Raw genomic sequence first — 24,702 nt, 5'->3', positions numbered from 1 at the left:
AGTTCTAATACTCTTTTTCCATGGAAGAGAGTACTGAAAGTACCCTTTCCCAAGCGAACGAATACTAGCACCAAACTTTCCCAAGGGAAAAAGTACTAAAACTACCCTCTCTTAAGGGAACGAATACTAAAACTATCCTTTTCCAAGGGAACAAGTACTAAGACTACCCTACCAAAACTATCCTTTTCCAAGGTTAAGAGTACTAAAAGTACCCTTCCCTAAGGTAAAAAGCACTAAACCTACCCTTTCCCAAGGGAAAGAGTAACAAAATTATGCTTTTCCAAAGAAAAGAGTACTAAAAACACCCTTTCCCAAGGGAAAGATTACTAAACCTACCCTTTTCCAAGGGAGAGAGTACTTAAACTACACTTTCCCAAGTGAAAGAGTACTAAAACTACCATTTCCCAAGGGAAAGAGTACTAACTGCACCATTTCCCAAAGAAAAGAGTACTGAAACTATCCTTTCCCAAGGGAAAGAGTAATGAAACTAACCTTCCCCAAGGGAAAGAGTACTGAAACTAACCTTTCCCAAGGGAAAGAGTACCAAAACTATCCTCTTCCAAGACTAAGAGTACTAAAACTACCCTTTCCCACGATAAAGAGCCCTAAACCTACCCTTTTCCCAAGGAAAGAATACTTAAACTATCCTTTCCCAAGGAAAAGAGTAATAAAACTCCTCTTTCCCAAGGGAAAGAGTACCAAAACTATCCTTTTCCAAGGTTAAGAGTACTAAAACTACCCTTTCCCAACGTAAAGAGCACTAAACCTACCCTTTCCCAAGGGAAAGAGTACTACAACTACACTTTCTCAAGGGGACGAATACTAAAACTTCCCTTTCCCAAGGGAGAGATACTAAAACTACACTTTCCCAAGGGTCAGAGTACTAAAAACACACTTTCCCAAAGAAAATAGTACTAAAACTATAATTTCCCAAGGGAACAAGTACTAAAACTACCCTTTCCCAACGGAAAGAGTACCAACTGTACCCTTTCCCAACGAAAAGAGTACTGAAACTACCTTTTCCCAAGGGAGAGAGTACTGAAGCTAACCTTTCTCAACGGAAAGAGTACTAAAATTACACTTTGCAAAGGGAAAGAGTACCAAAACTATCCTTTTTCCAAGATTAAGAGTACTAAAACTTCTCTTTCCCAAGGTAAAGAGCCCTAAATTTATCCTTTCCCTAGGGAAAGAGTACTAAAACTATCATTTCCCCAGGAAAAGAGTACTAAAACTACCCTTTTCCAAAAGAAAGATTACAAAAACTACCATTTCCTAAGGGAAAAAGTACTAAAACTACACTTTCCCAAAAGAAAGAATACTAAAACTACACTTTCCCTAGGAATAGAATACTAAAACTACACTTTCCCAAGGGATAAAATACTAAAACTACCCTTTCCCAAGGGTAAGAGTACTAAAACTACCCTTTCCCACGAGAACGAGTACCAAAGCTACCCTTTCCCAAGGGAAACAATAGTAAAACTAGCTTTTCCCAAGGGAAAGAGTAGTAGAATTACCCTTTCCCAAGGGAAGGAGTAGTCAAATTGTCCCTTCCCAAGGGAAAGAGTCGTAAAATTACCTTTTTCCAAGGGAGAGAGAAGTAAAATTACATTTTCCCAAGGAAATGCGTAGAAAACTACCCTTTTCCAAGGAAAATAGTAGCAAAACTGTAGTTTCCCAAGGGAAAGATTAGTAAAACTATCTTTTCCCGAAAAGAAGAAGTAAAAAAACTACCTCTCATAAGGGAAAGAGCAGTAAAACTACCCTTTCCCAAGGGAAAGAGTAATAAAATAATAGTTTTCCAAGGTTAAGAGTACTGAAAAAAACTACCCTTTCCCAAGGTACAGAGTACTAAACCTACCCTTACCCAAAGGAAAGATTTTCCTTGGAAAAGAGTACTAGAACTTTCCTGTTGGAAAGAGGACTTAAACTCTCAAGGAAAAGGATTCTAAAACAACCCTTTTCCAAGGGAAAGAGTACCAAAAGCTATGCTTTCTCAAGGGAAAGAGTACTAAAGCTACCCCTTCCAAAGGTTAAGAGTACTAAAACTCCCTTTTCCCAAACTAAACAATAGCAAAACTAGCTTTTCCCAAGGGAAAGAGTAGTAGAATTACCCTTTCCCAAGGAAAGGAATGGTCAAATTGCCCTTTCCTAAGGGAAAGAGTAGTAAAATTATCCTTTCCCAAGGAAGAGAGTAGTAAAATTACCTTTTCCTAAGGGAATGAGTAGTAAAACTACCTTTTCCTAAGGGAAAGATTAGTAAAACTATCCTTTCGCAAGGGAAAGATTAGTAAAACTATCCTTTCCCAAGGGAAAGATTAGTAAAACTACCCTCTCCCAAGGGGAACAGTAGAAAAACTTCCCTTTCCCAAGAGAAAGAGTAGTAAAACTACCCTTTCCCAAGGGAAAGATAAGTAAAACTTTCCTTTCCCGAGGGAAAGAGTAGTAAAACTATACTTTCCCAAGGGAAACAGTAGAAAAACTTCCCTTTCCCAAGAGAAAGAGTAGTAAAACTATTCTTTCCCAAGGGAAAGATAAGTAGAACTTTCCTTTCCCAAGGGAAAGAGTAGTAAAACTATTCTTTCCCAAGGGAAAGATAAGTAGAACTTTCCTTTCCCAAGGGAAAGAGTAGTAAAACTATGCTTTCCCAAGGGAAACAGTAGAAAAACTTCCCTTTCCCAAGAGAAAGAGTAGTAAAACAACCCTTTCCCAAGGAAAATAATAGTAAAACTATTCTTTCCCAAGGGAAAGATAAGTAAAACTTTCCTTTCCCAAGGAAAAGAGTAGTAAAACTACCCTTTCCCAAGGGAAAGATAAGTAAAACTTTCCTTTCCCGAGGGAAAGAGTAGTAAAACTATACTTTCCCAAGGGAAACAGTAGAAAAACTTCCCTTTCCCAAGAGAAAGAGTAGTAAAACTATTCTTTCCCAAGGGAAAGATAAGTAGAACTTTCCTTTCCCAAGGAAAAGAGTAGTAAAACTATTCTTTCCCAAGGGAAAGATAAGTAGAACTTTCCTTTCCCAAGGGAAAGAGTAGTAAAACTATGCTTTCCCAAGGGAAACAGTAGAAAAACTTCCCTTTCCCAAGAGAAAGAGTAGTAAAACAACCCTTTCCCAAGGAAAATAATAGTAAAACTATTCTTTCCCAAGGGAAAGATAAGTAAAACTTTCCTTTCCCAAGGAAAAGAGTAGTAAAACTACCCTTTCCCAAGGAAAAGAGTAGTAAAACTATTCTTTCCCAAGGGAAAGATAAGTAAAACTTTCCTTTCCCAAGGGAAAGAGTAGTAAAACTATACTTTCCCAAGGGAAAGAATAGAAAAACTACCCTTTCCTCAGGGAAAGAGTAATAGAACTACCCTTTCCCAAGGAAAAGAAAAAGTACTAAAACTACCCTCTCCCAAGGGAAAGAGTACTAAAACTATCCTTTCCCAACGGAAAGTGTACTAACTGTACCCTTTCCTCTTTTAACGGAAAGAGTGCTGAAACAACAATTTTCCAAGGGAAAGAGGACTAAAACTACCCATTCCGAAGAGAAAGACTACCAAATCTATCTTTTTCCAAGGGAAAGACTATTAAAACTACCCTTTTCAAATGGAAAGAGTTATCAATCTAACATTTCCCAAGGTTAAGAGTGCCAAAATAAATTAAGGTAAAAAAACATTTTGCCATAACCATAAGCCAAAAAAACTCCAACAAAAAGTCAACTATACCCCAACAACTTTTTTTTACAAAATTGGAAGGTTGCCTTTTATGTTTCGGGATTAGAGAACACAAAAACAAATGTTAATCATCGAAAATCGCTTTATTGTTTTTTAAAATGTTCCCCATTAAGATCTATACATTTTTGTATACGTTTGAACCAATTGTCGTAGCACTTTTGCCATTCTGATTGACGAATCTCTTATACATGCGTCCTGAACGCATCAACTGCTTCTTCAGTTATCGAAAATCGTTGACCTCTCATATTATTTTTTACGTACGGATATTAAAAGAAGTAATTCGGTGTCAAAAGTCAGGACTATACGGCGGATGACTCATCAAATCGATGTTTGGAGCATTGTCGATTAAACTATGTCCGTCCTTCTATCTGTCCATCCGTCTGTCGAATGCACGCTAACTTTCGAAAGATTAAAGCTAGGCGCTTCAAATTTTGCATAAATACTTCCTATTAGTGTAAGTCGTTTCGGAATGTAAATGGGTCACCCGATCTTGGATCTTGACTTCTTGGGCCTCTAGGGGGCGCAATTGTTATGCGATTTGACTGAAATTTTGTACGTGGTGTTTTGGCATCACTCCCAACAAATGTGCTAAATATGATCCAAATCGGTTCATAATCCGGTATAGCTGCCATATAAACCAATCTTGGGTCTTGACTTCTTGAGCCTCTAGAGGGCGCAATTCTCATCCGATTTGGCTGAAATTTTGCATGAGGTGTTTTGTTTTGACTTCCAATAATTGTACTAAGTATGACGCAAATCGGTACATAACTTGATATAGCTGCCATATAAACCGATCTGGGATCTTGATTTCTTGAGCCTCTAGAGGGCGCATTTCTCATCCGATTTGACAGAAATTTTGTACAACGTCTTATCTCGTGACCCTCAACATACGTGTCTAATATGGTCTGAATCGATCAATAGCTTAATACAGCTCCCATATAAACCTATCTCCTGACTTTGCTTCTTGAGCCCCTACAAGGGGCAATTATTATCTGAATGAACTGAAATATTATACAATGACTTCTATAACGTTCAGCATTCATTTATGGTCCGTATCGGACTATAATTTGATATAGCTCCAATGGCATAACACAGTTCTTATTCAATATTCTTTGTTTGCCTAAAAAGAGATACCGCGCATAGAACTCGACAAATGCGATCCATGGTTGAGGGTATACAAGATTATTGGGTTGTCCAAAAAGTAATTGCGGATTTTTCATATAGTCGGCGTTGACAAATTTTTCACAGCTTGTGACTCTGTAATTGCATTCTTTCTTCCGTCAGTTATCAGCTGTTACTTTTAGCTTGCTTTAGAAAAAAAGTGTAAAAAAGTATATTTGATTAAAGTTCATTCTAAGTTTTATTAAAAATGCATTTACTTTCTTTTAAAAAATCCGCAATTATTTTTTGGGCAACCCAATATTTATAAATATTAATTTTTATATGATATATTTATAACATGTAATTAACATGTAGGTTAATTAGTTCATGCCTCTTGAAAGCACTATGCCCTTTTAATACCAACAGCACAAATACTGTTCTCTTTAGGTTTACAACCACTGAGATGGTCAGTCTCTTAAAATTTCCCTTAAATTTTGCAAAAGATCGGTATTTCACAATACAAAGACATCCAAGAACAACAAGAACAAACAGTGCTCGGACAATCATACGAAATTATGTTCAAATGTGCCGATGAGAATACAATTTTCCGGTAGGCCAGGCAAAGATCATTCGACACAAACATACACAACCACACTCACACACACAAACATACATTGCAAAACATCATTGGGAAATTTTGACTTTTCTTTGAACAGACAACCGAGTCTAACAAACCAAAAATTGTTCAGATGGCTAAAGATCGTTTGTTGTTCATAGGTGTGTGTGTGTGTGTGTGTGTGTGTGGATATGTTTAGTGATTTGTATGGTGGGGATTTGTGTTTTTGGGAAGAAGAGAACAAGCCCCAAAATTCAACACTTGTTTTTCCTACAAACACACAAACTCACAACTCAATAATAGAGGAACCGAGACGAATCTGCCTGATACCGAAAAGGCCACTCTAAATTCTGTGCCTCAGTTGAACGAGAGACGTGGTATTGTTCAAAACGTTCAAAAGGCCAACAAAACGTTGTTCTACCCGAAATTGGCCTACAAAAAAATTAAAATTTTTTTTTGATAATTGTTGTAGTTGTTATTAGTGATGCCTCCTTCATAACTAACCAACGAAGAAAATTAACCACTAAATATTGTGCTAACTTCAATGTTTAATACATTAATCGCCAAAAAAGAAAAACTGCGAAAATACGAGAAAAATAACAAATAATCAGTGGATGTGTGTGTGTGTGTGTTTGTGTGTTTATATTGCATATGATTTGATTCAATTACTTAATTTGTCTCAAAAAAAAAAAGGCCAGAAGAATCAACAAGTCAAATTTCCTGCCATTGTGTTTAAATTATAAACAAATTTCGCCCCAAAAAATATATACATTGCATAATATGGAAGATATTTCATCAAAAATATGTGCAAAAAACCCCACAAGCTGCCAACAAAAATTCTAAAACATGCCAAATTTTGTATAACTAATGGACACTAATAAATAATAATTAAAATAATTTTATTAAATTTAAAAATACTTAGTAGGACACCAACAGTTTTGTACCTTAATGACAATTGTGTGTGCTTGCGTGTATGTTTGTGTTTTTTCTTATTTCTCATTTCGTACAAATGTTAAATTTAGAAAAAAATTGCTTTTATTTTTGTGTAAAAAAATGGTCACACAATTTTGTATTTTTTTTTTTTTGCCTAACGTTGACCCCAAAAGACATATTTTTATAAACAATACCACAATTGTGAAAAACCAAAAAAAAAAATGAATTCTTGATTTTTACACAAAATTATACGCATATGTAGTATGAATTCTGCAATGTATATAAATACGTGCTGAGTCTTTATATATAGATTTATAAACACTTATATACACAATTTATTGTGGGCCTTTATTAACTGTCGCCTAAGGACTGTCTCCGAGTAAGAAACCCACAAAAATTTTGCTAGTGGTTTAGAACAAAAATTTACTTTGACAATAGTAAATTGTAAAAATTTTTTATTCCCAGGAAATTTTGTAAAAATTTCATATTTAAAGGAAGTTGTGTCAAAATATTTTAGTACTCTTTCCTTTGTGAAAGGGTAGTTTTAGTACTCTTTCCCTTGTGAAAGGATAGTTTTAGTACTCTTTTCCATGAGAAAGGGTAGTTTTTGTACTCTTTTCCATGGTAAAGGGTAGTTTTAGTACTCTTTTCCATGGGAAAGGATAGTTTTAGTACTCTTTCCCTTGTGAAAGGGTAGTTTTAGTACTCTTTACCATGGGAAAGGATAGTTATAGTACTCTTTTCCATGGGAAAGTATAGTTTTAGTACTCTTTCCCTTGTGACAGGGTAGTTTCAGTACTATTTTCCCTCCCCATAGGTCAGTTTCTTTATCTTTCTATTAACAACGAATAGTTTAGTACTCTTTCAACCAAAAAATAGCAGTTTTAGCACCCTTTCTATTAAGTACATTCCTTTGGGAAAGGGAAGTTTTACTACTATTTCCCTTGGGAAAAGATTGTTTTAGTACTCTTTTCCTTGGGATAATTTAGTTTTAGTACCCTTTTCCTTGGAAAAGTTTAATTTTAGTACTCTTTTTCTTAGGAAATATAATACTTTGTTTCTAGGGAAAGAGTACTTTTGTACTCCTCTCCTTGGGAAAAGGTGGTTTTAATACTCCTTCTCTGGGAAAGGGTAGTTTTATTACCCTTTTCTTTGGCAAATGTTAGTTTTAACATCCTCTTTCTTAGGAAAAGGTAATTTTAGTACTCTTTTTTCCTTGTGAAACGGAAGTTTTATTACTTTTTTTTTGGGAAAAGATAGTTTTAGTACTTTTTTCTTGGGAAATGTAGTTTTAGTACTCTTTTCCTTTGGCAAAGTTTTCTTTTAGTATTCTTTTCCTTGGGAAAAGTAACTTTTAATATGTTTTTTTTTTGGAAAAGAGAAATTTTAGTACTCTTTCCCTTGGCAAAGGGTAGTTTTAGTTCTCTTTCCTTAGGGAAAGGACAATTTTTGTACTATTTTTCTTGGGAAATGGTAATGATAATTTCAGTACTCTTTCCCTTGGGAAAGTGAAGTTTTAGTACACTTTTCCTTCAGAAAGGGTAGTTTTGGTGGTACTCTTTTCCTTGGGAAAGGATAGTCTTAGTACTCTTTTCCTTGTGAAAGGGTATTTTTAGTGACTTTCCCTTGGAAAAGGGTAGTTTGATTATTTTTCCCTTGGGAAAGAGTGATTTTAATACTCTTTTCGTTGAGATAGGGTAGTTTTAGTACTCTTTTCCCTGGGAAAGGGCAGTTTTAGTACTCTTTTCCTTGGGAAGGGGTAGTTTTCGTACTCTTTTCCTTGGAAAAGGGTAGTTTTGGTGATCTTTCCCTTGGGAAACGGTAGTTTGAGTGTTCTTTCCCTTGGGAAAATGTAGTTGTAGTACTCTATCCCTCGTGAAATGATAGTTTTAGTACTCTTTCCCTTGGGATCGGTAGTTTAAGTACTCTTTTTCTTAGGAAGGGGTAGTTTTAGTACCTTTTTCTTTGGGAAAGGGTAGTTTTAGTACTATTTTCCCTGGGAAAGGGTAGTTTTAGTACTCTTTTCCCTAGGAAAAGGTAGTTTTGGTACTCTTTCCCTTGGGAAGCGGTAGTTTAGTACTCTTACCCTTGGGATCGGTAGTTTTAGTACACTTTTTCGTAGGAAGGGGTAGTTTTAGTATCTTTTTCTTTGGGAAAAGTTAGTTTAAGTACCCTTTTCCTGACAAAGGGGTAGGTTTTGCATCTTTTTCTTGGGAAAATGTAGTTTTAGTACTCTTTTCCTTGGGAAAATTTAGTTTTAGTACCCTTTTCCTTAGGCAAAGGTTTTTTTAGTATTCTCTTCCTTGGAAAAGGTAATTTTAATACTTTTTTTCTTGGAAAAGGGTAGTTTTAGTACTCTTTCCCTTGGAAAGGTTAGTTTTAGTGCTCTTTCCTTAGGGAAAGGGCAATTTTAGTACTATTTTTCATGGGAAAAGGTAGTTTAAATAGTCTTTCTCGGGAGAAAGCGTAGTTTGAGTATTCTTCCTTTAGAAGGGGTAGTTTGAGTATTCTTTCTCTTTGGAAAGGGTGGTTTGGATATTCTTATCCTTGGGAAAGCCTAGTTTTAGTACTCTTTTCTTTGGGAAAGGGTAGTTTTAGTACTCTTTCCCTTGGAAGGAGTGTGTTTAGTACTTTTTTTCCTTGGAAAAGGGTAGTTTTAGTACTCTTTTCTTTGGGAAAGGGTAGTTGGAGTACGCTTTCCCTTGGGAAAAAATAGTTTGAGTACTCTTTCTCTTGGAAAGGGTAGACTTAGTACTCTTTCTCTGGAGAAAGTGTAGTTTGAGTACTTTTTTCCCTTGGGAAATGGTAGTTTCAGTACTCTATTCTTAGGCATTTTGTTAGACTTTCATTTATTTGGGTAATTTTTTTAGTATTTCATTTCTTTGGGGATTTTTGCAGGATTTTATTTCTTTGGGGAATTTTTCAAAATTTTTTCTCATTGGGAAATTTTGTCAAAATTTAATTTTTTTTTAATTAAAAATTCTATATTCTTGTGGAAATATTAATTTTTTTTTCTTTGGGAAATTTGGTCCTAGTTTCATCTAATGAAAAATTTTGTCAAAATTAATTTCAATAAATCAACATTTTATTTCTATGGGAAATTTTGTTGAAATTTTTTGTCCATAGGAAATTTTACAATTTTTGTTTGTTTCTCTTTCGAGAGGAGCTGAATGATCAGAGATGCAAATGGAAAAGGAAAGCCAAAGATAGCAACACCGCCAACCAATATGGGACGCGTTTCATCTTTGGTTAGGAAATTTTCTCACTTTTGCATTTCTGAAAAATAAAATTCGTCCTAGTTCATTTCTATGGATTATAATGAAATTATAATGAATATAATGAAATTTTTGTTTAGGGGAAAATTTTGTCAGAATTACATTTCTTTAGAAAATGGTGTAAAAATTTCCTTTCTCAAGGATATTTTGGCAAAATTTAATTTCTATAGAAATTTTTGGATTTTTTTTTTGTTGTCAAAATTTCACTTCTTAGGTTTTTTTTTATCAGATTTTATTTCTTTCTCTGTTCAAATCTCATTTCTGTATCTTGTCCATAGAAAATTTTTTCACAACTGCATTTTTATAGGAAATTATGGAATAATTTAATTTTTGGCAAAATTTTATTTATATGAGATTTTTTTTTTCAGAATTTAAATCTTTTGGGAAATTTGGCAAAATTTACTGCTTATAGAAAGTTTTGTCAAAATTCAATGTCTTTGGGAAAGTTTGCAAGAAAGTTCATGTCCATAGGATATTTTATCAAAATTTAATTTCTATAGAAAATTTGGTTTAAATTTAATTTCTATGGGAGATTTACTTAAAATTTCATATCTATAAGAAATTTTAAAAAACATTTTCGGCCGTATTCACAAAACTTAATAAAGCCTTAAAATATGTTTATTTCGCAGATCTATAAAGGAAATCTGACAAATAAAAAACTATTTCAAATCTTTATTAAGATATGTGAATACCGGTGTATATTTCTAGAGAAAATTTTCTTCGAAATTCCACTTCCTTAGAAAATTTTATCAAAAATTAGTTTTTATGGGAAATTTTATCAAAAGTTCATTTCAATGGGACACTTTGTCACATTTCATGTGATAGCATATATTTTGGCAATCTTGTTTCTTAGGAAATTGATAAAAAAATATGTTTATGGAAATTTGGTCAAAATTTTGTTTTTATAGGAAATTTTTCATATTTTTTTTTAAAAATTGTTCCAGAATGTTATTCGATAGGAAACTTTGTCAACATTTTATTTGTTTTAGATTTTTTTTTTATTTGTAATAATTTTTTTTTTAATTCTGGGATAGTCCTTATTTTCTTTTGATTGCCAAGAATGGGGTGGTCGATCATATGAAAATGTTTATTTCTAAACGACATCATTTTCATTTCACTCAATTGTTGTTGTGTGTGTGTTTTTTTTATTAGCGAATGTTATAAATTTTCACTTTTATTTCAATTCTTTGCGCACGCACACACTCACAACACAACACTTTGGCCACATACATAGGTAATTTAGATTTTTTATATTCATTCACAATACACATATTTTTTATTATTGGCTATTTACGCGTTTTATATATAAACACATATATATTTTTATTTTATTTATTTTGTGCTGTCAGTTTATTTGGTGTTTTGGTCGTCAAATGAGAAAACACCTTGGGTTGTTCCTCGGATGAATATAAAAAAAAAAAATATAAAAATTTTCTGCCAGTATGTGCTCATGTAGTTTCCAAGCGTGTTGTTTTTTTTTAAGTTCTGCTAATCGACCATCCATCTAACTGTCTGCCCTGATGGTCTTCATCATTTATTTTTCTTTAGTTTTTTTTTTTAATATCTCTTTTTTTTTGTAGTTGTTAATGTTCTGCAAATTTATTGTGTTATGGGGAAAACGACTAAACGTCAATGGGTTTCCATTTCCACCATTGTGATGGACATGTGAAAATAATATTTTCTTTCTTTTCGATGTTTTTTCTCTTGAGCTGCTCGCATGACCATAAAACTGTGTTTATTGGCACATTCCTTAATCTTGCAGTAAACAGTGTGACGACGGTGTGACGGAGAGACATGTTTTCAATAGGTGAACATTATTCAAATATGCTGTGCTTCCAATGCCACCCACTGCTACAATTTTACGTCATCACAAATAGAAATCAATATGTTTTAAGGTAACATCAACAAAAACAACAACAGGTGGTCCCTTTCAAATATTTTTTATGGGTCAGGCGTAATTTGTTTAGGTTTAACGACTTGGAAATGTGTCATATAAATATTATTATTATTTCTTTTTTATTATGTGGGATAAACATTGTATCTGGTACAAGTAGGCGCATGTTGTCAATGTGTATGAAATTTAAAAAAACTATAAAAAATTTTATATATATTTTGATGATGGGCAAAGAATTTCATCAAATTCAGTGATTTTTTTATTAGTCCTCACATAATTTGCCATCGATTTCACGTACAAATCAAAAGCCAATATAAAAGCCGAAACCTTCTAGCGGTCACTTTTTGAACAAATTTAAAAGAAATGAAATTTTGACCAAATTTACCATAGGAGTTAAATTTTTTAAAAAAATACCACGGAAATGAAATTTTTAAAAAAATTACCATAGAAATGAAATTTTGTAAAAATTTTCCATAGAGAAGAAATATTGACAAAATGTCCCGAAGAAATGCAATTTTGCACAAAATTTTTTGTAGAAATGAAGTAGGACAAAATGTCCTTCAAAAATGAAAATTTGTCAAAATTTTCTATAGAAAAGAAATGTTGATCAAATATCCCATGGAAATGAAATTTAAACAAAATTTCCCAAAGAAATTGAATTTTGAAAAAAAAATGTCATATAAATAAAAATTTTCCAAACAAATTGAAATTTTGAAAAAATTTCCTATAGAAATGAAATTTTGACAAAATTTCCCAAAGAAATGCAGTTTTAACAAATTTTCCTATAGTAATGAAATTTTGACAATATTTTCTATGGAAATATGAAATTTTGTCAAAATTTCTTTTCTATGAGAAATTTTGTCAAAATTTCATTTCTATAGGAAATTTTGTCAAAATTTCATTTCTATAGGAAATTTTATCGAAATTTCTTTCTATGGGAAATTTTATCAAAATTTCACTTCTATGGGAAATTTTGTCAAAATTTCATTTCTATGGGAAATTTTGTAAAAATTTCATTTCTATGGGAAATTTTGTCAAAATTTTATTTCTATAGGAAATTTTGTCAAAATTTCATTTCTATGGGAAATTTTGTCAAAATTTCATTTTTATAGAAAATTTTGTCAAAATTTCTTTTCTATAGGAAATTTTGTCAAAAAGCTATCAGTATCGAGCTCTACTACCTTGAAGACCCGTTCTACTTGGGAATTTCTATGTTATTGGGACGTCTTAGTCGGCAAACATGACCGCTTGGTGGGGGATGGGGCGGCCCCTCAATGACTTGGCTTTGAAAAACTCTACTCTAAAAAACCTCTTTTTTAAGCCTCATATTGCAATGGTCATCAAATACTTCCTTTTTGGGTGGTGTTTTTTTCCTTTTCCTGAATATTGATTGATTGATGTTTCATTTGAGCCCCATATTGCTGTGGTCGTAAATTTGTCCTCTTTGGGGGGAAGTTTTTGGGGAGAGGCGGCCCCCCAAACACTTGGTTCTATATTTGGATATCAGATTTAAATTCTACACTCAAATACCTTTTATTTAAGCCCCATAATCCCATGGTCAGTAAATATTCCTGTTTGGGGGGTGTTTTGGGGAGGGGTTGACCCCCCGAAATGTGGTCCCACATTTGGATGTCAGATTCGTATTCTACTCGCAAATACCTTTCATTTGAGTCCCATATTGCCATGGTCGTTAAATATGTCCGATTTAGGGGTGTTTTGGGGCTTGGGGTGGCCCCCCTAACACCCCATCTCCGAAATCTGGCGTTTCTGAAAATTTGGGTAAGGGGGAGGGTCCGCCCCCCTTCCGATATAAAAAAATTTAGTACCCTATTTTCACAAAGGGATCATTATGCATCATCTGTGAAAATTTCAAGAAAATCGGTTCAGCTGTTTCTGAGTCTATAAGGAACACACAACAAAGAACCAAACACAAATTGATTTTTAAGTATGAAATTTTGACAAAATTATTATTATTGGGTGCTCTAGTGCGTATTAGTAATCAAGTGTTCTGTTCTATCACTCATACGTCACAATGCGTATTAGTAAGCAAGTACTCTGTCTTATCACTCATACGTCACAATGGCAAATAAGTTGAAAAATCTTAAACAATTGGCTTTTGAGTTTAAATTGTCTATTTAAGATGGCAATGGATAAGCAAATCCACACTGTTATGTATATGAACTAACGAATAAACCTCCGCACAAGGAACCAATGTGCAAGTGTGTGCCCTTAACTAGTTCAATAGTTCGATAATTGTCAATACAAAAAATAATTAAAAAATATTCTAAATAATTGAAAGAACTATAAAAAACATTTCTATATAACAATTAATTAAGTGATTACATGAAAAATAAGTAAAAAGGTCGAAAAAACAACAGATTTCGAGCTTGATGATTTTTACTTATTTTTCTTAAATAAATAATTTTTGATCTGTATGTAAAAGAGTCCCACTATGTTTGTAGCCATATGCATAATTGGCATTATTTTTATTAGAAATATGCATTATTTTGGTAAACATATATTTTTTTAAAAAAATTATTTTAATACATAATAGAAATTTTTGTTTTGTTTTATAATTGGTTTTGGGTCCTTGGTATAGTTTTTTTGCATTTGCATTTGCGGCATACATTGTCTTTAATTCATGCAAAAAACTTTTATTTTTGGTTTCTCACCTGCGTAAGAGCCACCCACCCACAATATTTTCTCATTATTTGCATGAACCATCCAAAACACCTTGAACAATTAGCAAACACAAATATAAATGGTAATTTCTTTCTAAATTTAACATTTGAATTTAAACAAAAATGATAACAATAAATTAAATTTAATATACGTATTCCACTAAGTGCTCTAAAAAATTTCGAAAACTCTGTGTGTGAGTGTTTATTTAAATAAAAATTAAGTGTTATAATGCGTGGGTAGTTAAACGATAAACAAGAAAAAAAATCGAAAAAAATGTAATAGTGCTAAAAAGTAAAGAAAAAAAAGTCCACACAACCGAAGAGCAGTCAAAAAAACGCACAATGGTGGTCCATAAAAATGCTTAGTAACCCCAATTAACCATACAAGTGATTAACAACACCAATAGCCGAAAAAAATGGGTGATCCTTCCCCACCACCAACAACGCCTTCAGAGCAACAAAGCAATAATAAGAACAACGGTAAACCTCATAGCAGCCGCAGTGATGCTTCTGAGGGCGGTGGTGATAAACAAAGCGAGGCTGGTGCCGGCAGCACCACCAATCAAGAATTTCGACAAAATCATCCCCAACCCCAGCAACCATCCTCCAGACAACAGCCGCCAATGCCCCACGAATTGACCGCTGAATGGACGGTGCGGGCGCAATTACGTTTTGCCCGTGCTGGGGAAACGGTGCGCAAGGATTTCAGCACCAATGATCCCATCAATCCAGTGCGTGTCGTCTATAAATGGTCTACATTAGATGCCGATGGCACAGCAGCGGATGGTGAGGAGCGACACGACGATAAACATTCTGATGTTTTCAAAAGGAATTCATCACGTTCATCGGGCTATTCACATGAAACGGGAAAGGTAAGTTAGGAGAATGTTTGTTTTGATGGAAGAGGAGTAGGAAAGAAATGTTGGACGAAGGTTAGAATTATTATATAAATATTGAAAGATATATTCTGCAGAAATTTTATTTTCTTTCCACAGAAAGAAAACTTGACTAAATTTGCAGATGAAAATTACATTTTTTCATAATATGTGGAACTATAACAGCATAATAGCATCACAGTATGATAGAATAACAGTATGGTAGTATTACAGTATGCTAGTAAGATAGTATAACAGTAATGTGGTGTAACAGTATAGTAGTATGGCAGTAAAAAAGTATGATAGTATAACAGTATGGTAATATAACAGCATGGTATATATATCAGCACAGAAGTATAACAGTATGGTAGTATAACAGTATAGTAGATTGCGGTACCATAGTATAACCATAATGTAGCATAACTATATATTAGTATAAGAGCGTTGATAACAGTATGGTAGAACAATAGTATGTAAGTATTACAGTATGGTAGTATAACAGTATGGTAACATAATAATATGGTAGCTTAATAGCATGGCAGTATAACAATATGTTCGTATAACAGTATTGTAGTATAACAGTACTGTAGTATAACAGTGTGGCAGTATAACAGTGTGGCAGTATAACAGTATGGTAGAACAATAGTATGTAAGTATAACAGTATAGTAGTATAACAGTAGCGTAATAGTATGGTAGATTTACCGTATGGTAGTACAACAGTATGATTGTATAACAGTATTGTAGTATAACAGTATAGCAAAGTAACAGTATTTTAGTGTATCAGTATGGTTGTATAGCAATATGGAAGTATATCAGTATAAAAGTACAATATAACAGCATAGTAGTATAACAGTATGGTAGCGTAATAGTATGGTAGTATAACCGTATGGTAGTAGTTAGTATAACAGCATAATACTATAATAGTATGGTAGTGTAACAGTATGGTTGTATAACATTTGGTTGTATAACAGTATGGAAGTATAACAGCATAGTAATATAACAGTATGGTAGCGTAATATTATGGTAGCATAACCGTATGGTTGGAGGAGTATAACAGTGTGATAGTTTAACAGTATGGTAGTATAACGGTATGGTAGAACAATTGTATGAAAGTATAGCAGCCTAGTAGTATAACAGTATGATATCATAATAGTATGGTAGTATAATAGTATGGTCGTATAACAGTATAGTTGCGAAGCAGTATGGTAAAATAACCTTATAGTAGTATAACATTATGGTAGTATAACAGCATGGTAGTATAACAGCATTGTAGTATGGCAGCATACATTCGAATCGGCTTAATTGAAAATAGCAAAATATGGAAAATTTGTGCCAAGGTTGATATCATTGAAATTCGATCTCTTGCACATAATTTGTATTTCAATCAACCGACTTATTTAAATAAAAGGTGTTCAAATATCCGGATTCGACTGTAACATAAACGTAGTGGTAGTGTAACAGTGTGGTAGTATAACGGTATGGTAATATTACAGTATGATAATATTACAGGTTAAGTAATATTACAGTATGTGCAATATTACAGGTTAAGTAATATTACAGTATGGTAGTATAACAATAAGGCAGAATAACAACATGGTATTCTAACAGTATATGGTAGTATAACAGTTTGGTAATAAAACATTATGGCACTGTAACAGTATTGCAGCAGTATAACAGTATGGTAGTGGTATAACAGTATGATAGTAGTATAACAGTTTGGTAGTGTATAACAGTTTGGTAGTAGGATATCTGTATGGTAGTAGTATAACAGTATGGTAGTACTATAACAGTAATATAACAGTTTGATAGTACTATAACAGTATTGCAGTAGTATAACAGTTTAGTAGTAGTATATCTGTATGGTAGTAGTATAACGGTATGGTAGTATAACGAAATGGAAGTATAAAAATATGGTTGTATAACAGTATACTACCAATATGATAATATAACAATACGGTAGCCTTGCAATATGGTAGCATTACATAATAGTAGTATAACAGTTTGGTAGTAAGGTAGTACTACAGTATGGTGGTATAACTGTATGGTAGTTTCATAACAGTATATCAGTTCAACATTACTAGAGTATAAAAGTATACGGGTTAACAGTATAACAGTTTTGTAGTACAACTACCAACAAAATAAAAATTTTATAGTCTAAGAGTTAAACAATTTGTGAGTATAAAAGTTTAACATTATAAGAGTTAAATAGTATAACAGTTTAAAAGAGTTCCAGTTTTACTGTATCGAAGTTGGGTAGCATTACAGTTGAACAGTATAACAGTTAAAAACTATCATATTCGAATAATATAACAGTTAGCTGTATAACGGTTTTGCAGTACAATCGTTTAACGGCAAAGAAACTAGACAGTATGAGTTTTTAACGGTTAAGCGCCATTACAATGGAATATTATATCAGTATAACAGTTTGATAACGTCACAATTTAATACCGAATAACAGTCTTATAGTTACATTACATTGCTATTCGTTGCTATTCGTGCTGTAGGTCTAGTTTTAAAATTGTTTAAAGAGGTTTTAAAATAAAATAAAATTTTTTCTATTAATTTAAGTGTAAATGCTACCGATTTTTGTTTTTCTGTTAGCATAAGCTGAGTTTAGTTTAAAGTTTCCTCCAACATTTCTTTGTTACTACTCCTCCTTCTCAAATGCCAGAAATATGCTCAGCGCCTTTGTCACAATACCCACCGTCATTGCAGGGAAAATCCCGCAAAGATTGCCGCAAAGAGGAAAGTTTTCGTTCGACTACCTCATCGACAACATTATATGGTGGAGCTGATTCGGCATTTAGTGGTTCAAATACCTCACATCGTAAAAGAAAAACAGTAGATCCAAATAAAACTCCAGAGCCGGATGATGATACGGCGGCTCCGTTTTATGGTACCAGATGTCGCAGTACCTGCAACATCATAGTTTCGGCTGTTGCAGACTTTCTACCTCCACCTGGACTCAATATCGATGAAGTGGATGATAATGAAGTAGCCAGACATATGAGTCGCAGCCTCATAAGGGAGGAAGAGCCAGATCCTTTTGTGTTCAATACCACGGCTTGTTATACAGTGTTGCCGGAAAAGGTAAAATAATTAGCAAATGGTCATTTAAATTTTATTTCGATAAGTGGGGAACACTTAATTGGCTGATTAACACTTTGCGGTTTGGGGTGATAGTCATAAAATTTATGATTTTTCAAATAATCAAAACATTTTATTTGGCAATTTGCGTGAAAGCAAACACTTTGATGTCTCTACTCCAAATGGCAAATGGAGGTGAATCATTGAATGAAATTTTGTTTTATGCTTAAAGGCTTTGAAGGCGCCGCTACTCATAAAACATGTTTGGTAGTGGCATCTACTAAATTACGAGGCCTTTTTGAACACATCCCCTCTGACAGCAAAGGGGTGATAATCTAATCTCAGTGATTGGTCCAATGAAATGGGACAGCACGAGCAAAAGCTTTAATGGGTTTGTATGAACCACTAGGAAAAAACTAGAACACCTCGTGAACATGTGACCCAAGATAAGAGAAAATCATCATTAATTTCCACCCCCCTATTGGATGAAACCATTCAACTTAAAATTTGGACTCTTAATTGATGATCGTTTGTCCACGCAATTGCTTTCCAATTTTTCATCCCCCATAGGCATGAAATTCGTCGTCTTAGAATAGATTTTCACTCGGTTTATATGCCTTTGATAGCGATCTATAAATCATTTGTGGCATTTGCCTGAGTAGCGCTCTGCTCCTCATCTTCATGTTGGCCGCCTTTTTTTTTATTTCTGCTACATTGTTCTGTTGGGGGCTATTTTTAAATATTTGCGAATCATGATATGAGCACATCCCAAAAACAAATAAAAAGTTCGATGCCGGTGATGATGCCATTTATAGGTCATTCACATTCAGCCAATGCAAAAAAGTACTAAATGCAGTTGATGGAAAAAAATGGCAAATAACTCGAGAATTTTCAAAAAGTTTTCAAGACATTAAACTTTTTGAGTACATTTTTAAAGATTTTCTGTTTTTTTTATTTCTAGGGTGATTAGGGGCAAATTCTGGGGAAATTTTGTATATCTGAGAAAATTTTAAATTTCTGGGGAAAATTTTAAGTTTTCGGGAAATTTAACATTTCTGGGAAATTTTACGCTTCTAGGAAATTTTAACATTTTTGTGGAAATTTTAAATTTCTGAGGAAATTTCTATGAAATTTCCCCAAAAGTTTGATTTTTTTTCAAAAATTTGAATCTACCCCAGAAAATATAAAATTTCCCCAAAAAAATCTGAAGTTTCCCAAAAAATTTGAAATTTCCCCGGAAAAAATGGCAAATAACTGGAGAATTTTCAAAACGTTTTCAAAACATTAATCTTTTTGAGGACCTTTTAAAAAGTTTTTCTGTTTTTTATTTCTAGGGATATTAGGGGCAAATTCTGGGGAGATTTTATATATCTGAGAAAATTCTAAATTCTGGGGAAACTTTTAAGTTTCTGAGAATTTTAACATTTTTGGGAAATTTTACTCTTCTAGGAAATTTTAACATTTTTGTGGAAATTTTGAATTTCTGAGGAAATTTCTATGAAATTTCCCCAAAAGTTTGAATTTTTTTCCCAAAAATTTGAATCTACCTCAGAAAATATAAAATTTCCCCAAAAAAAATCTGAAATTTCCCCAAAAATTTGAAATTTCCCCGAAAATTTAAAATTTCTCAAAGATTTGAAATTTCACCGGAAATTTGAAATTTCCCCGGAAATTTGAAATTTCCCCGGAAATTTGAAATTTCCCCGGAAATTTAAAATTTCCCAAAAAAAATCCAAAAATATTAGGGGCAAATTCTGGGGAGATTTTATATATCTGAGAAAATTCTAAATTCTGGGGAAACTTTTAAGTTTCTGAGAATTTTAACATTTTTGGGAAATTTTACTCTTCTAGGGAATTTTAACATTTTTGTGGAAATTTTGAATTTCTGAGGAAATTTCTATGAAATTTCCCCAAAAATTTGAATCTACCTCAGAAAATATAAAATTTCCCCAAAAAAAATCTGAAATTTCCCCAAAAATTTGAAATTTCCCCGAAAATTTAAAATTTCTCAAAGATTTGAAATTTCCCCGGAAATTTCAAATTTCCCCAAAAGTTTGAATTTTTTCCCAAAAATTTTAAATTTTCCCGTAAAAATATAAAATTTCCCCATAAAAATCTAAAATTTCTCCAGAAATTTGAAATTTGCCCAGAAAATGTTTAATTTCCCCAAATATTTGAAATTTCTCCGGAAACTTAAAATTTTCCAAAGATTCGAAAATTTCCCCGAAAATTTAAAATTTCCCAAAAAAATTCAAAATTTGGAAAAATTTGAAAAAACAAAAATTTTTGACGAAAACGTTTAAATTTCCTCAACATTTTGAAATTTTCCCAGAACAATTTAAAAATTTTTCTTTGAAATTTCCCCAGCAAAAGGCCAAAAGTGTTCCCCCACATCGAGTTTCTATTTTTCCCCACTTTCCTCGTTTTCTCAATGCTTCCCCAATTTTTATTATTTTGTTAACACAAAAGTCCTTTGATGAGGACTCTTACACACGATCACAAAAATCGAAAACCTATCCTGGTTCTGGTAGAATTCTTAATCTACGAGATGCCATTTGCCAGACCAGTGATACGGAGACCCGATATTTTGAAGAATATGAGCACAGACGTTATAAGGCGTCACACAGTCCGCTGGAGAGAAGGGATTCTCGTAGGCACTATGATCAGCGCAGAGCCACAACGGAGGCTTTAATGCAGCAGCCACACAGTTATGGGAGTGGTGTTAACGAGGGAAACACATTAAGGGTGAGTTCTATGCTCAGCTTTTACAACACAACAATGGAATAATTTCTCTCTCTCTCTCTGTTTACAGCCTTCGTATATGCCCTCGTCGCCTTCACCAGCTTTTAAATCGACCTCTATGCCCCGCATACCATCCATCGAAGGCGAAGATGTGTCTGCGGGTCCTTCATCCCATGCTATGGGTTCACTGCCCGCTTTCATGGCCTCTAACAAGACTGTGCAATCGGCCACTGAAGGCCAAAAGAAACCACGTACGGTACACATTGATGTCTATTGTACGGGCTCCGAAGATGAGGATCATGCTGATGCAGAGTCCAGTTCAGAATCCGAGGATAATCGCAGACATGATCAAGAGTCGAATTCGACATTTCAAACGGTATTGGATAATGAGCAAATGCGCCTCAGGCATCAGCGTATAACGGGGGGTTCTCTGCCAAGACGTTTGGGTGGTCAACAGCAGCAGCAGCAGCAACAAAAAGTATCTAGCGCTGGCGCCCAACCTGGGGCCTCGACCCACATTGGTGGTGATCTGCACCTGGGCCATGGCATTACCACTTCGAATACCACCGATGAGGTTAATGAATCCAAACAATTGCTCTTTCGCAAACACATTGGCGATCAGCGTGCCATTAAATTGGCCAACTTGAGACAAAAATATTTGCGCCAATCTTCCGACGATGCCTTGAGTATGGGCTACCCCAGTTCGACGAGATCCACAGTGCGAGATAATACCTGCAGCAGTCTGTCCAGTGTCTTGGCTGGTCATGATGTGGTCGACACTCCCACCTGGAAGGAGACCGATGACAATGAGGACTATTCCCTCACCAAGTCGGATAGTTTTGAATATGAAAATGCCATGGACCGTTTGCGTATAAGGCAAATGGAACGTCTATGGTCGCGCAGTCATTCCAAGGAGGATGAACCCGCTCAACAACAAGTACAAGCAGGACAATATCTTCAAACGCATCCTGGAGGCGGTTTGCATCATTTGCAAACCATTTCTGAGGTCAATACAAACACACCCCAAAGAGTATCGCCTTTTAGAGGCGGCAGTCGCCTGCAAAGAGATGACACTTTGCCCTCCGAATCGGAATTCTTCTCGGAAACTGATCAATCCTATGGGCCATATGTGGCAGCTGGTAACACCGAACAACGTAATGTATCACCCATTATTACCACCACCTCACCCACAGCGGGCTTTCATCAGACACAACATTTCTCCAAGAGCCGTCCGGGTTTTTTGCAATTCTTTGGTCCTCAAAATCGCACAAGTCCGCAACCACAACCCTTGTCGGCCCCTGTGGAGGGTTCCCTGCTATATCCTAATTACCTGCCAGGCTTGCAACGCTGGAAAAGTGAGACGCGTGAGAATCTATCAGCCTCGCCTGTGCCTACACCCACTGAACGCAGCAGGCATTCAACGCCTCAGCCGGCTGCAAGTCCTGTGTTCCTGCGTTGTGGCAGTGAGGCGCCACCCGCTACCACCAGTGCATCAACCTTCCCCACCACCACACCCACACCGGTGCGGCGTTTTGATATGTTTCAGCCCTATCGCCAAAGTCCGGCGGCCAGTGATGCCTCTTCGGCCAAGCCTCCTGCCGGCTACTCCTCCGAGTACCTGGACAAGGCCAGCAAATTTGGCAAAGTGGTGCCGGCTCGTAAGCCAGGCCATCATGTTGGTCCTACCAAAAATCCGAATTGTTCGTGCGAAAGCTGCCAGAGATGGCTGGCCGAACGTTTTCAGGTGCGAGGTAGAGCCTTTTCGTTGGGCGAATCGGCTATGCTGAGAAGGGTGAAGAAATAGCAAGGCAGAAGCACAAAGAGGCTAAAGCGAAGTGTTTAAATGCCAATGCCCAAACAGGAAAAACATTTTTAACGATACTGCCATACTTTAGTTGTTAAGACTTAATTGTACCCAAAAAATAAAAACAAAAAAAAAGAAAAAATAATATTAAATATTAATAACATAATAAATTAATAATATATAATAATAATATTTAAAATAATTATAATAATAAAAAAAAATCGATGACACTTTTGAATGCATTTACCCCTTTGTACACTGAAAAAATTTTCATGTGATTTTAAAAAATTTTTTTGTAATTTTTTTTTTTAATATTTTGAATTTTTAATTTTTTTATTTTATTTGTATTTTTTTTTTTAATTTACAAGTTTTGTTATTTTTTAGTTTCTTTTTTTTTAAATTTTAATATTATTTCATTTTGTTTTATGATATATTAAATTTTATTTCGTAAAATTTTTTATTAAGTTTTCATTATTCCAATTTATTTATCTTAAATTTTATTTATTTGGAATTATTTCATTTTTTTTTATTATTTATCTTATTTGAATTTATGTAATATTTATTGAAATGTTTTTTATTTATATTTTGTAATTATTTTTTTTATTTTTATTTTTTTTATAAATATTTTTTATTTTGTATAATAATTATTTTTTAAAACTTTGTGTTTTTTTTACAAATAAAATATAAAATTTTTAATAAAAACAATAATTTTTTTTTCATTTTATATATTTTTAAGTTTATTTTTTTTTATACATATTTTTATACCCTCCACCATAGGATGGGGTTATACTAATTTCGTCATTCTGTTTGTAACACCTCGAAATATGCGTCTTAGTCCCCATAAAGTATATATATTCTGGATCTCCATGTCATTCTAAGTCGATCTAGCCATGTCCATACGTCTGTCTATCCGTCCGTCTGTCTGTCGAAAGCACGCCAACTTTCGAAGAAGTAAAGCTAAGCGCTTGAAATTTTGCACAAATACTTTTTAGCAGTATTGGTCGGTTGGGATTGTATTGTAAATGGGCCAAATCGGTCCATGTTTTGATATAGCTGCCCTATAAACCGATCATGGGTCTTGACTTCCTGAGCCTTTAGAGGGCGCAATTCTTGTCCGATGTGACTGAAATTTGGCATGTGGTGTTTTGTTATGACTTCCAATAACTGTGCTTAGTATGGCGCAAATCGGTACATAACCTGCTATAGCTGCCATATAAACCGATCTTGGGTCTTGATTTCTTGAGCCTCTAGAGGGCGCAATTCTCGTCCGATTTGACTGAAATTTTACACATCGTGTTTTGTTAGGACTTCCAATAACTGTTCTAGGTATGGTTCAAATCGGTCCATATTTTGATATAGCTGCCATATAAACCGATCTGAGATCTTGACTTCTTAAGCCTCTAGAGGGCGCAATTCGCATCCGATTTGGCTAGAATTTTGCATGGGGTGTTCTGATAAGACTTCCAACAACTGTGCTATGTATGGTTCAAAACGGTCTATAACCTGATATAGCTGCCATATTAACCGATCTGGGATCTTGACTTCTTGAGCCGCTAGAGGGCGCAATTCCTTTCCGATTTGACTGAAATTTTGCACGTGGTATTTTGTTATGACTTCCAATAACTGCGCTTAGCATGGCGCAAATCGGCACATAACCTGATATAGCTGCCATATTAACCGATCTGGGATCTTGACTTCTTGAGCCGCTATAGGGCGCAATTCCTTTCCGATTTGACTGAAATTTTGCACGTGGTATTTTGTTATGACTTCCAATAACTGCGCTTAGCATGGCGCAAATCGGCACATAACCTGATATAGCTGCCATATAACCGATCTGAGATCTTAACTTCTTGAGCCTCTAGAGGGCGCAATTCTCGTCCGTTTTGACTGAAATTTTGCACGTGGTGTTTTGTTACGACTTCCAGTAACTGTGATAAGTATGGCGCAAATCGGCACATAACCTGATATAGCTGCCATAT

The 24,702-nt window shown here is 34.4% G+C and overlaps 2 protein-coding genes across 16 annotated transcripts in view; both read left to right on the top strand.

The window, feature by feature from the left end:
* LOC106090181 (serine/threonine-protein kinase N) overlaps window positions 1-24,702 on the top strand; it is a 193,695-nt gene that overhangs the window by 136,011 nt on the left and 32,982 nt on the right. The gene's annotated exons all lie outside the window — the stretch shown is intronic.
* On the top strand, window positions 5,658-22,852 carry LOC106090184 (uncharacterized). Of its 4 annotated transcripts, none has more exons than XM_059368508.1 (5): window positions 5,658-5,896; window positions 14,380-15,086; window positions 17,806-18,180; window positions 20,647-20,922; window positions 20,990-22,852. In XM_059368508.1, the coding sequence occupies exons 2-5, from the start codon at window positions 14,631-14,633 to the stop codon at window positions 22,721-22,723; spliced, it is 2,841 nt and encodes a 946-aa protein (XP_059224491.1). In that variant the 5' UTR covers window positions 5,658-5,896; window positions 14,380-14,630; the 3' UTR covers window positions 22,724-22,852. The 4 variants fall into 4 exon arrangements, with proteins under 4 accessions (XP_059224491.1, XP_059224490.1, XP_013111745.2 ...); XM_059368507.1 differs by having other exon boundaries at window positions 5,658-6,053; XM_013256291.2 differs by having other exon boundaries at window positions 5,658-6,402.

This window comes from Stomoxys calcitrans, chromosome 5, assembly GCF_963082655.1.
Source record: "Stomoxys calcitrans chromosome 5, idStoCalc2.1, whole genome shotgun sequence".
Classification (NCBI taxonomy): domain Eukaryota; kingdom Metazoa; phylum Arthropoda; class Insecta; order Diptera; family Muscidae; genus Stomoxys; species Stomoxys calcitrans.
The sequence above is the reverse complement of the archived record's forward strand: the minus strand, read 5'-3'. Positions and strand labels throughout refer to the sequence as shown.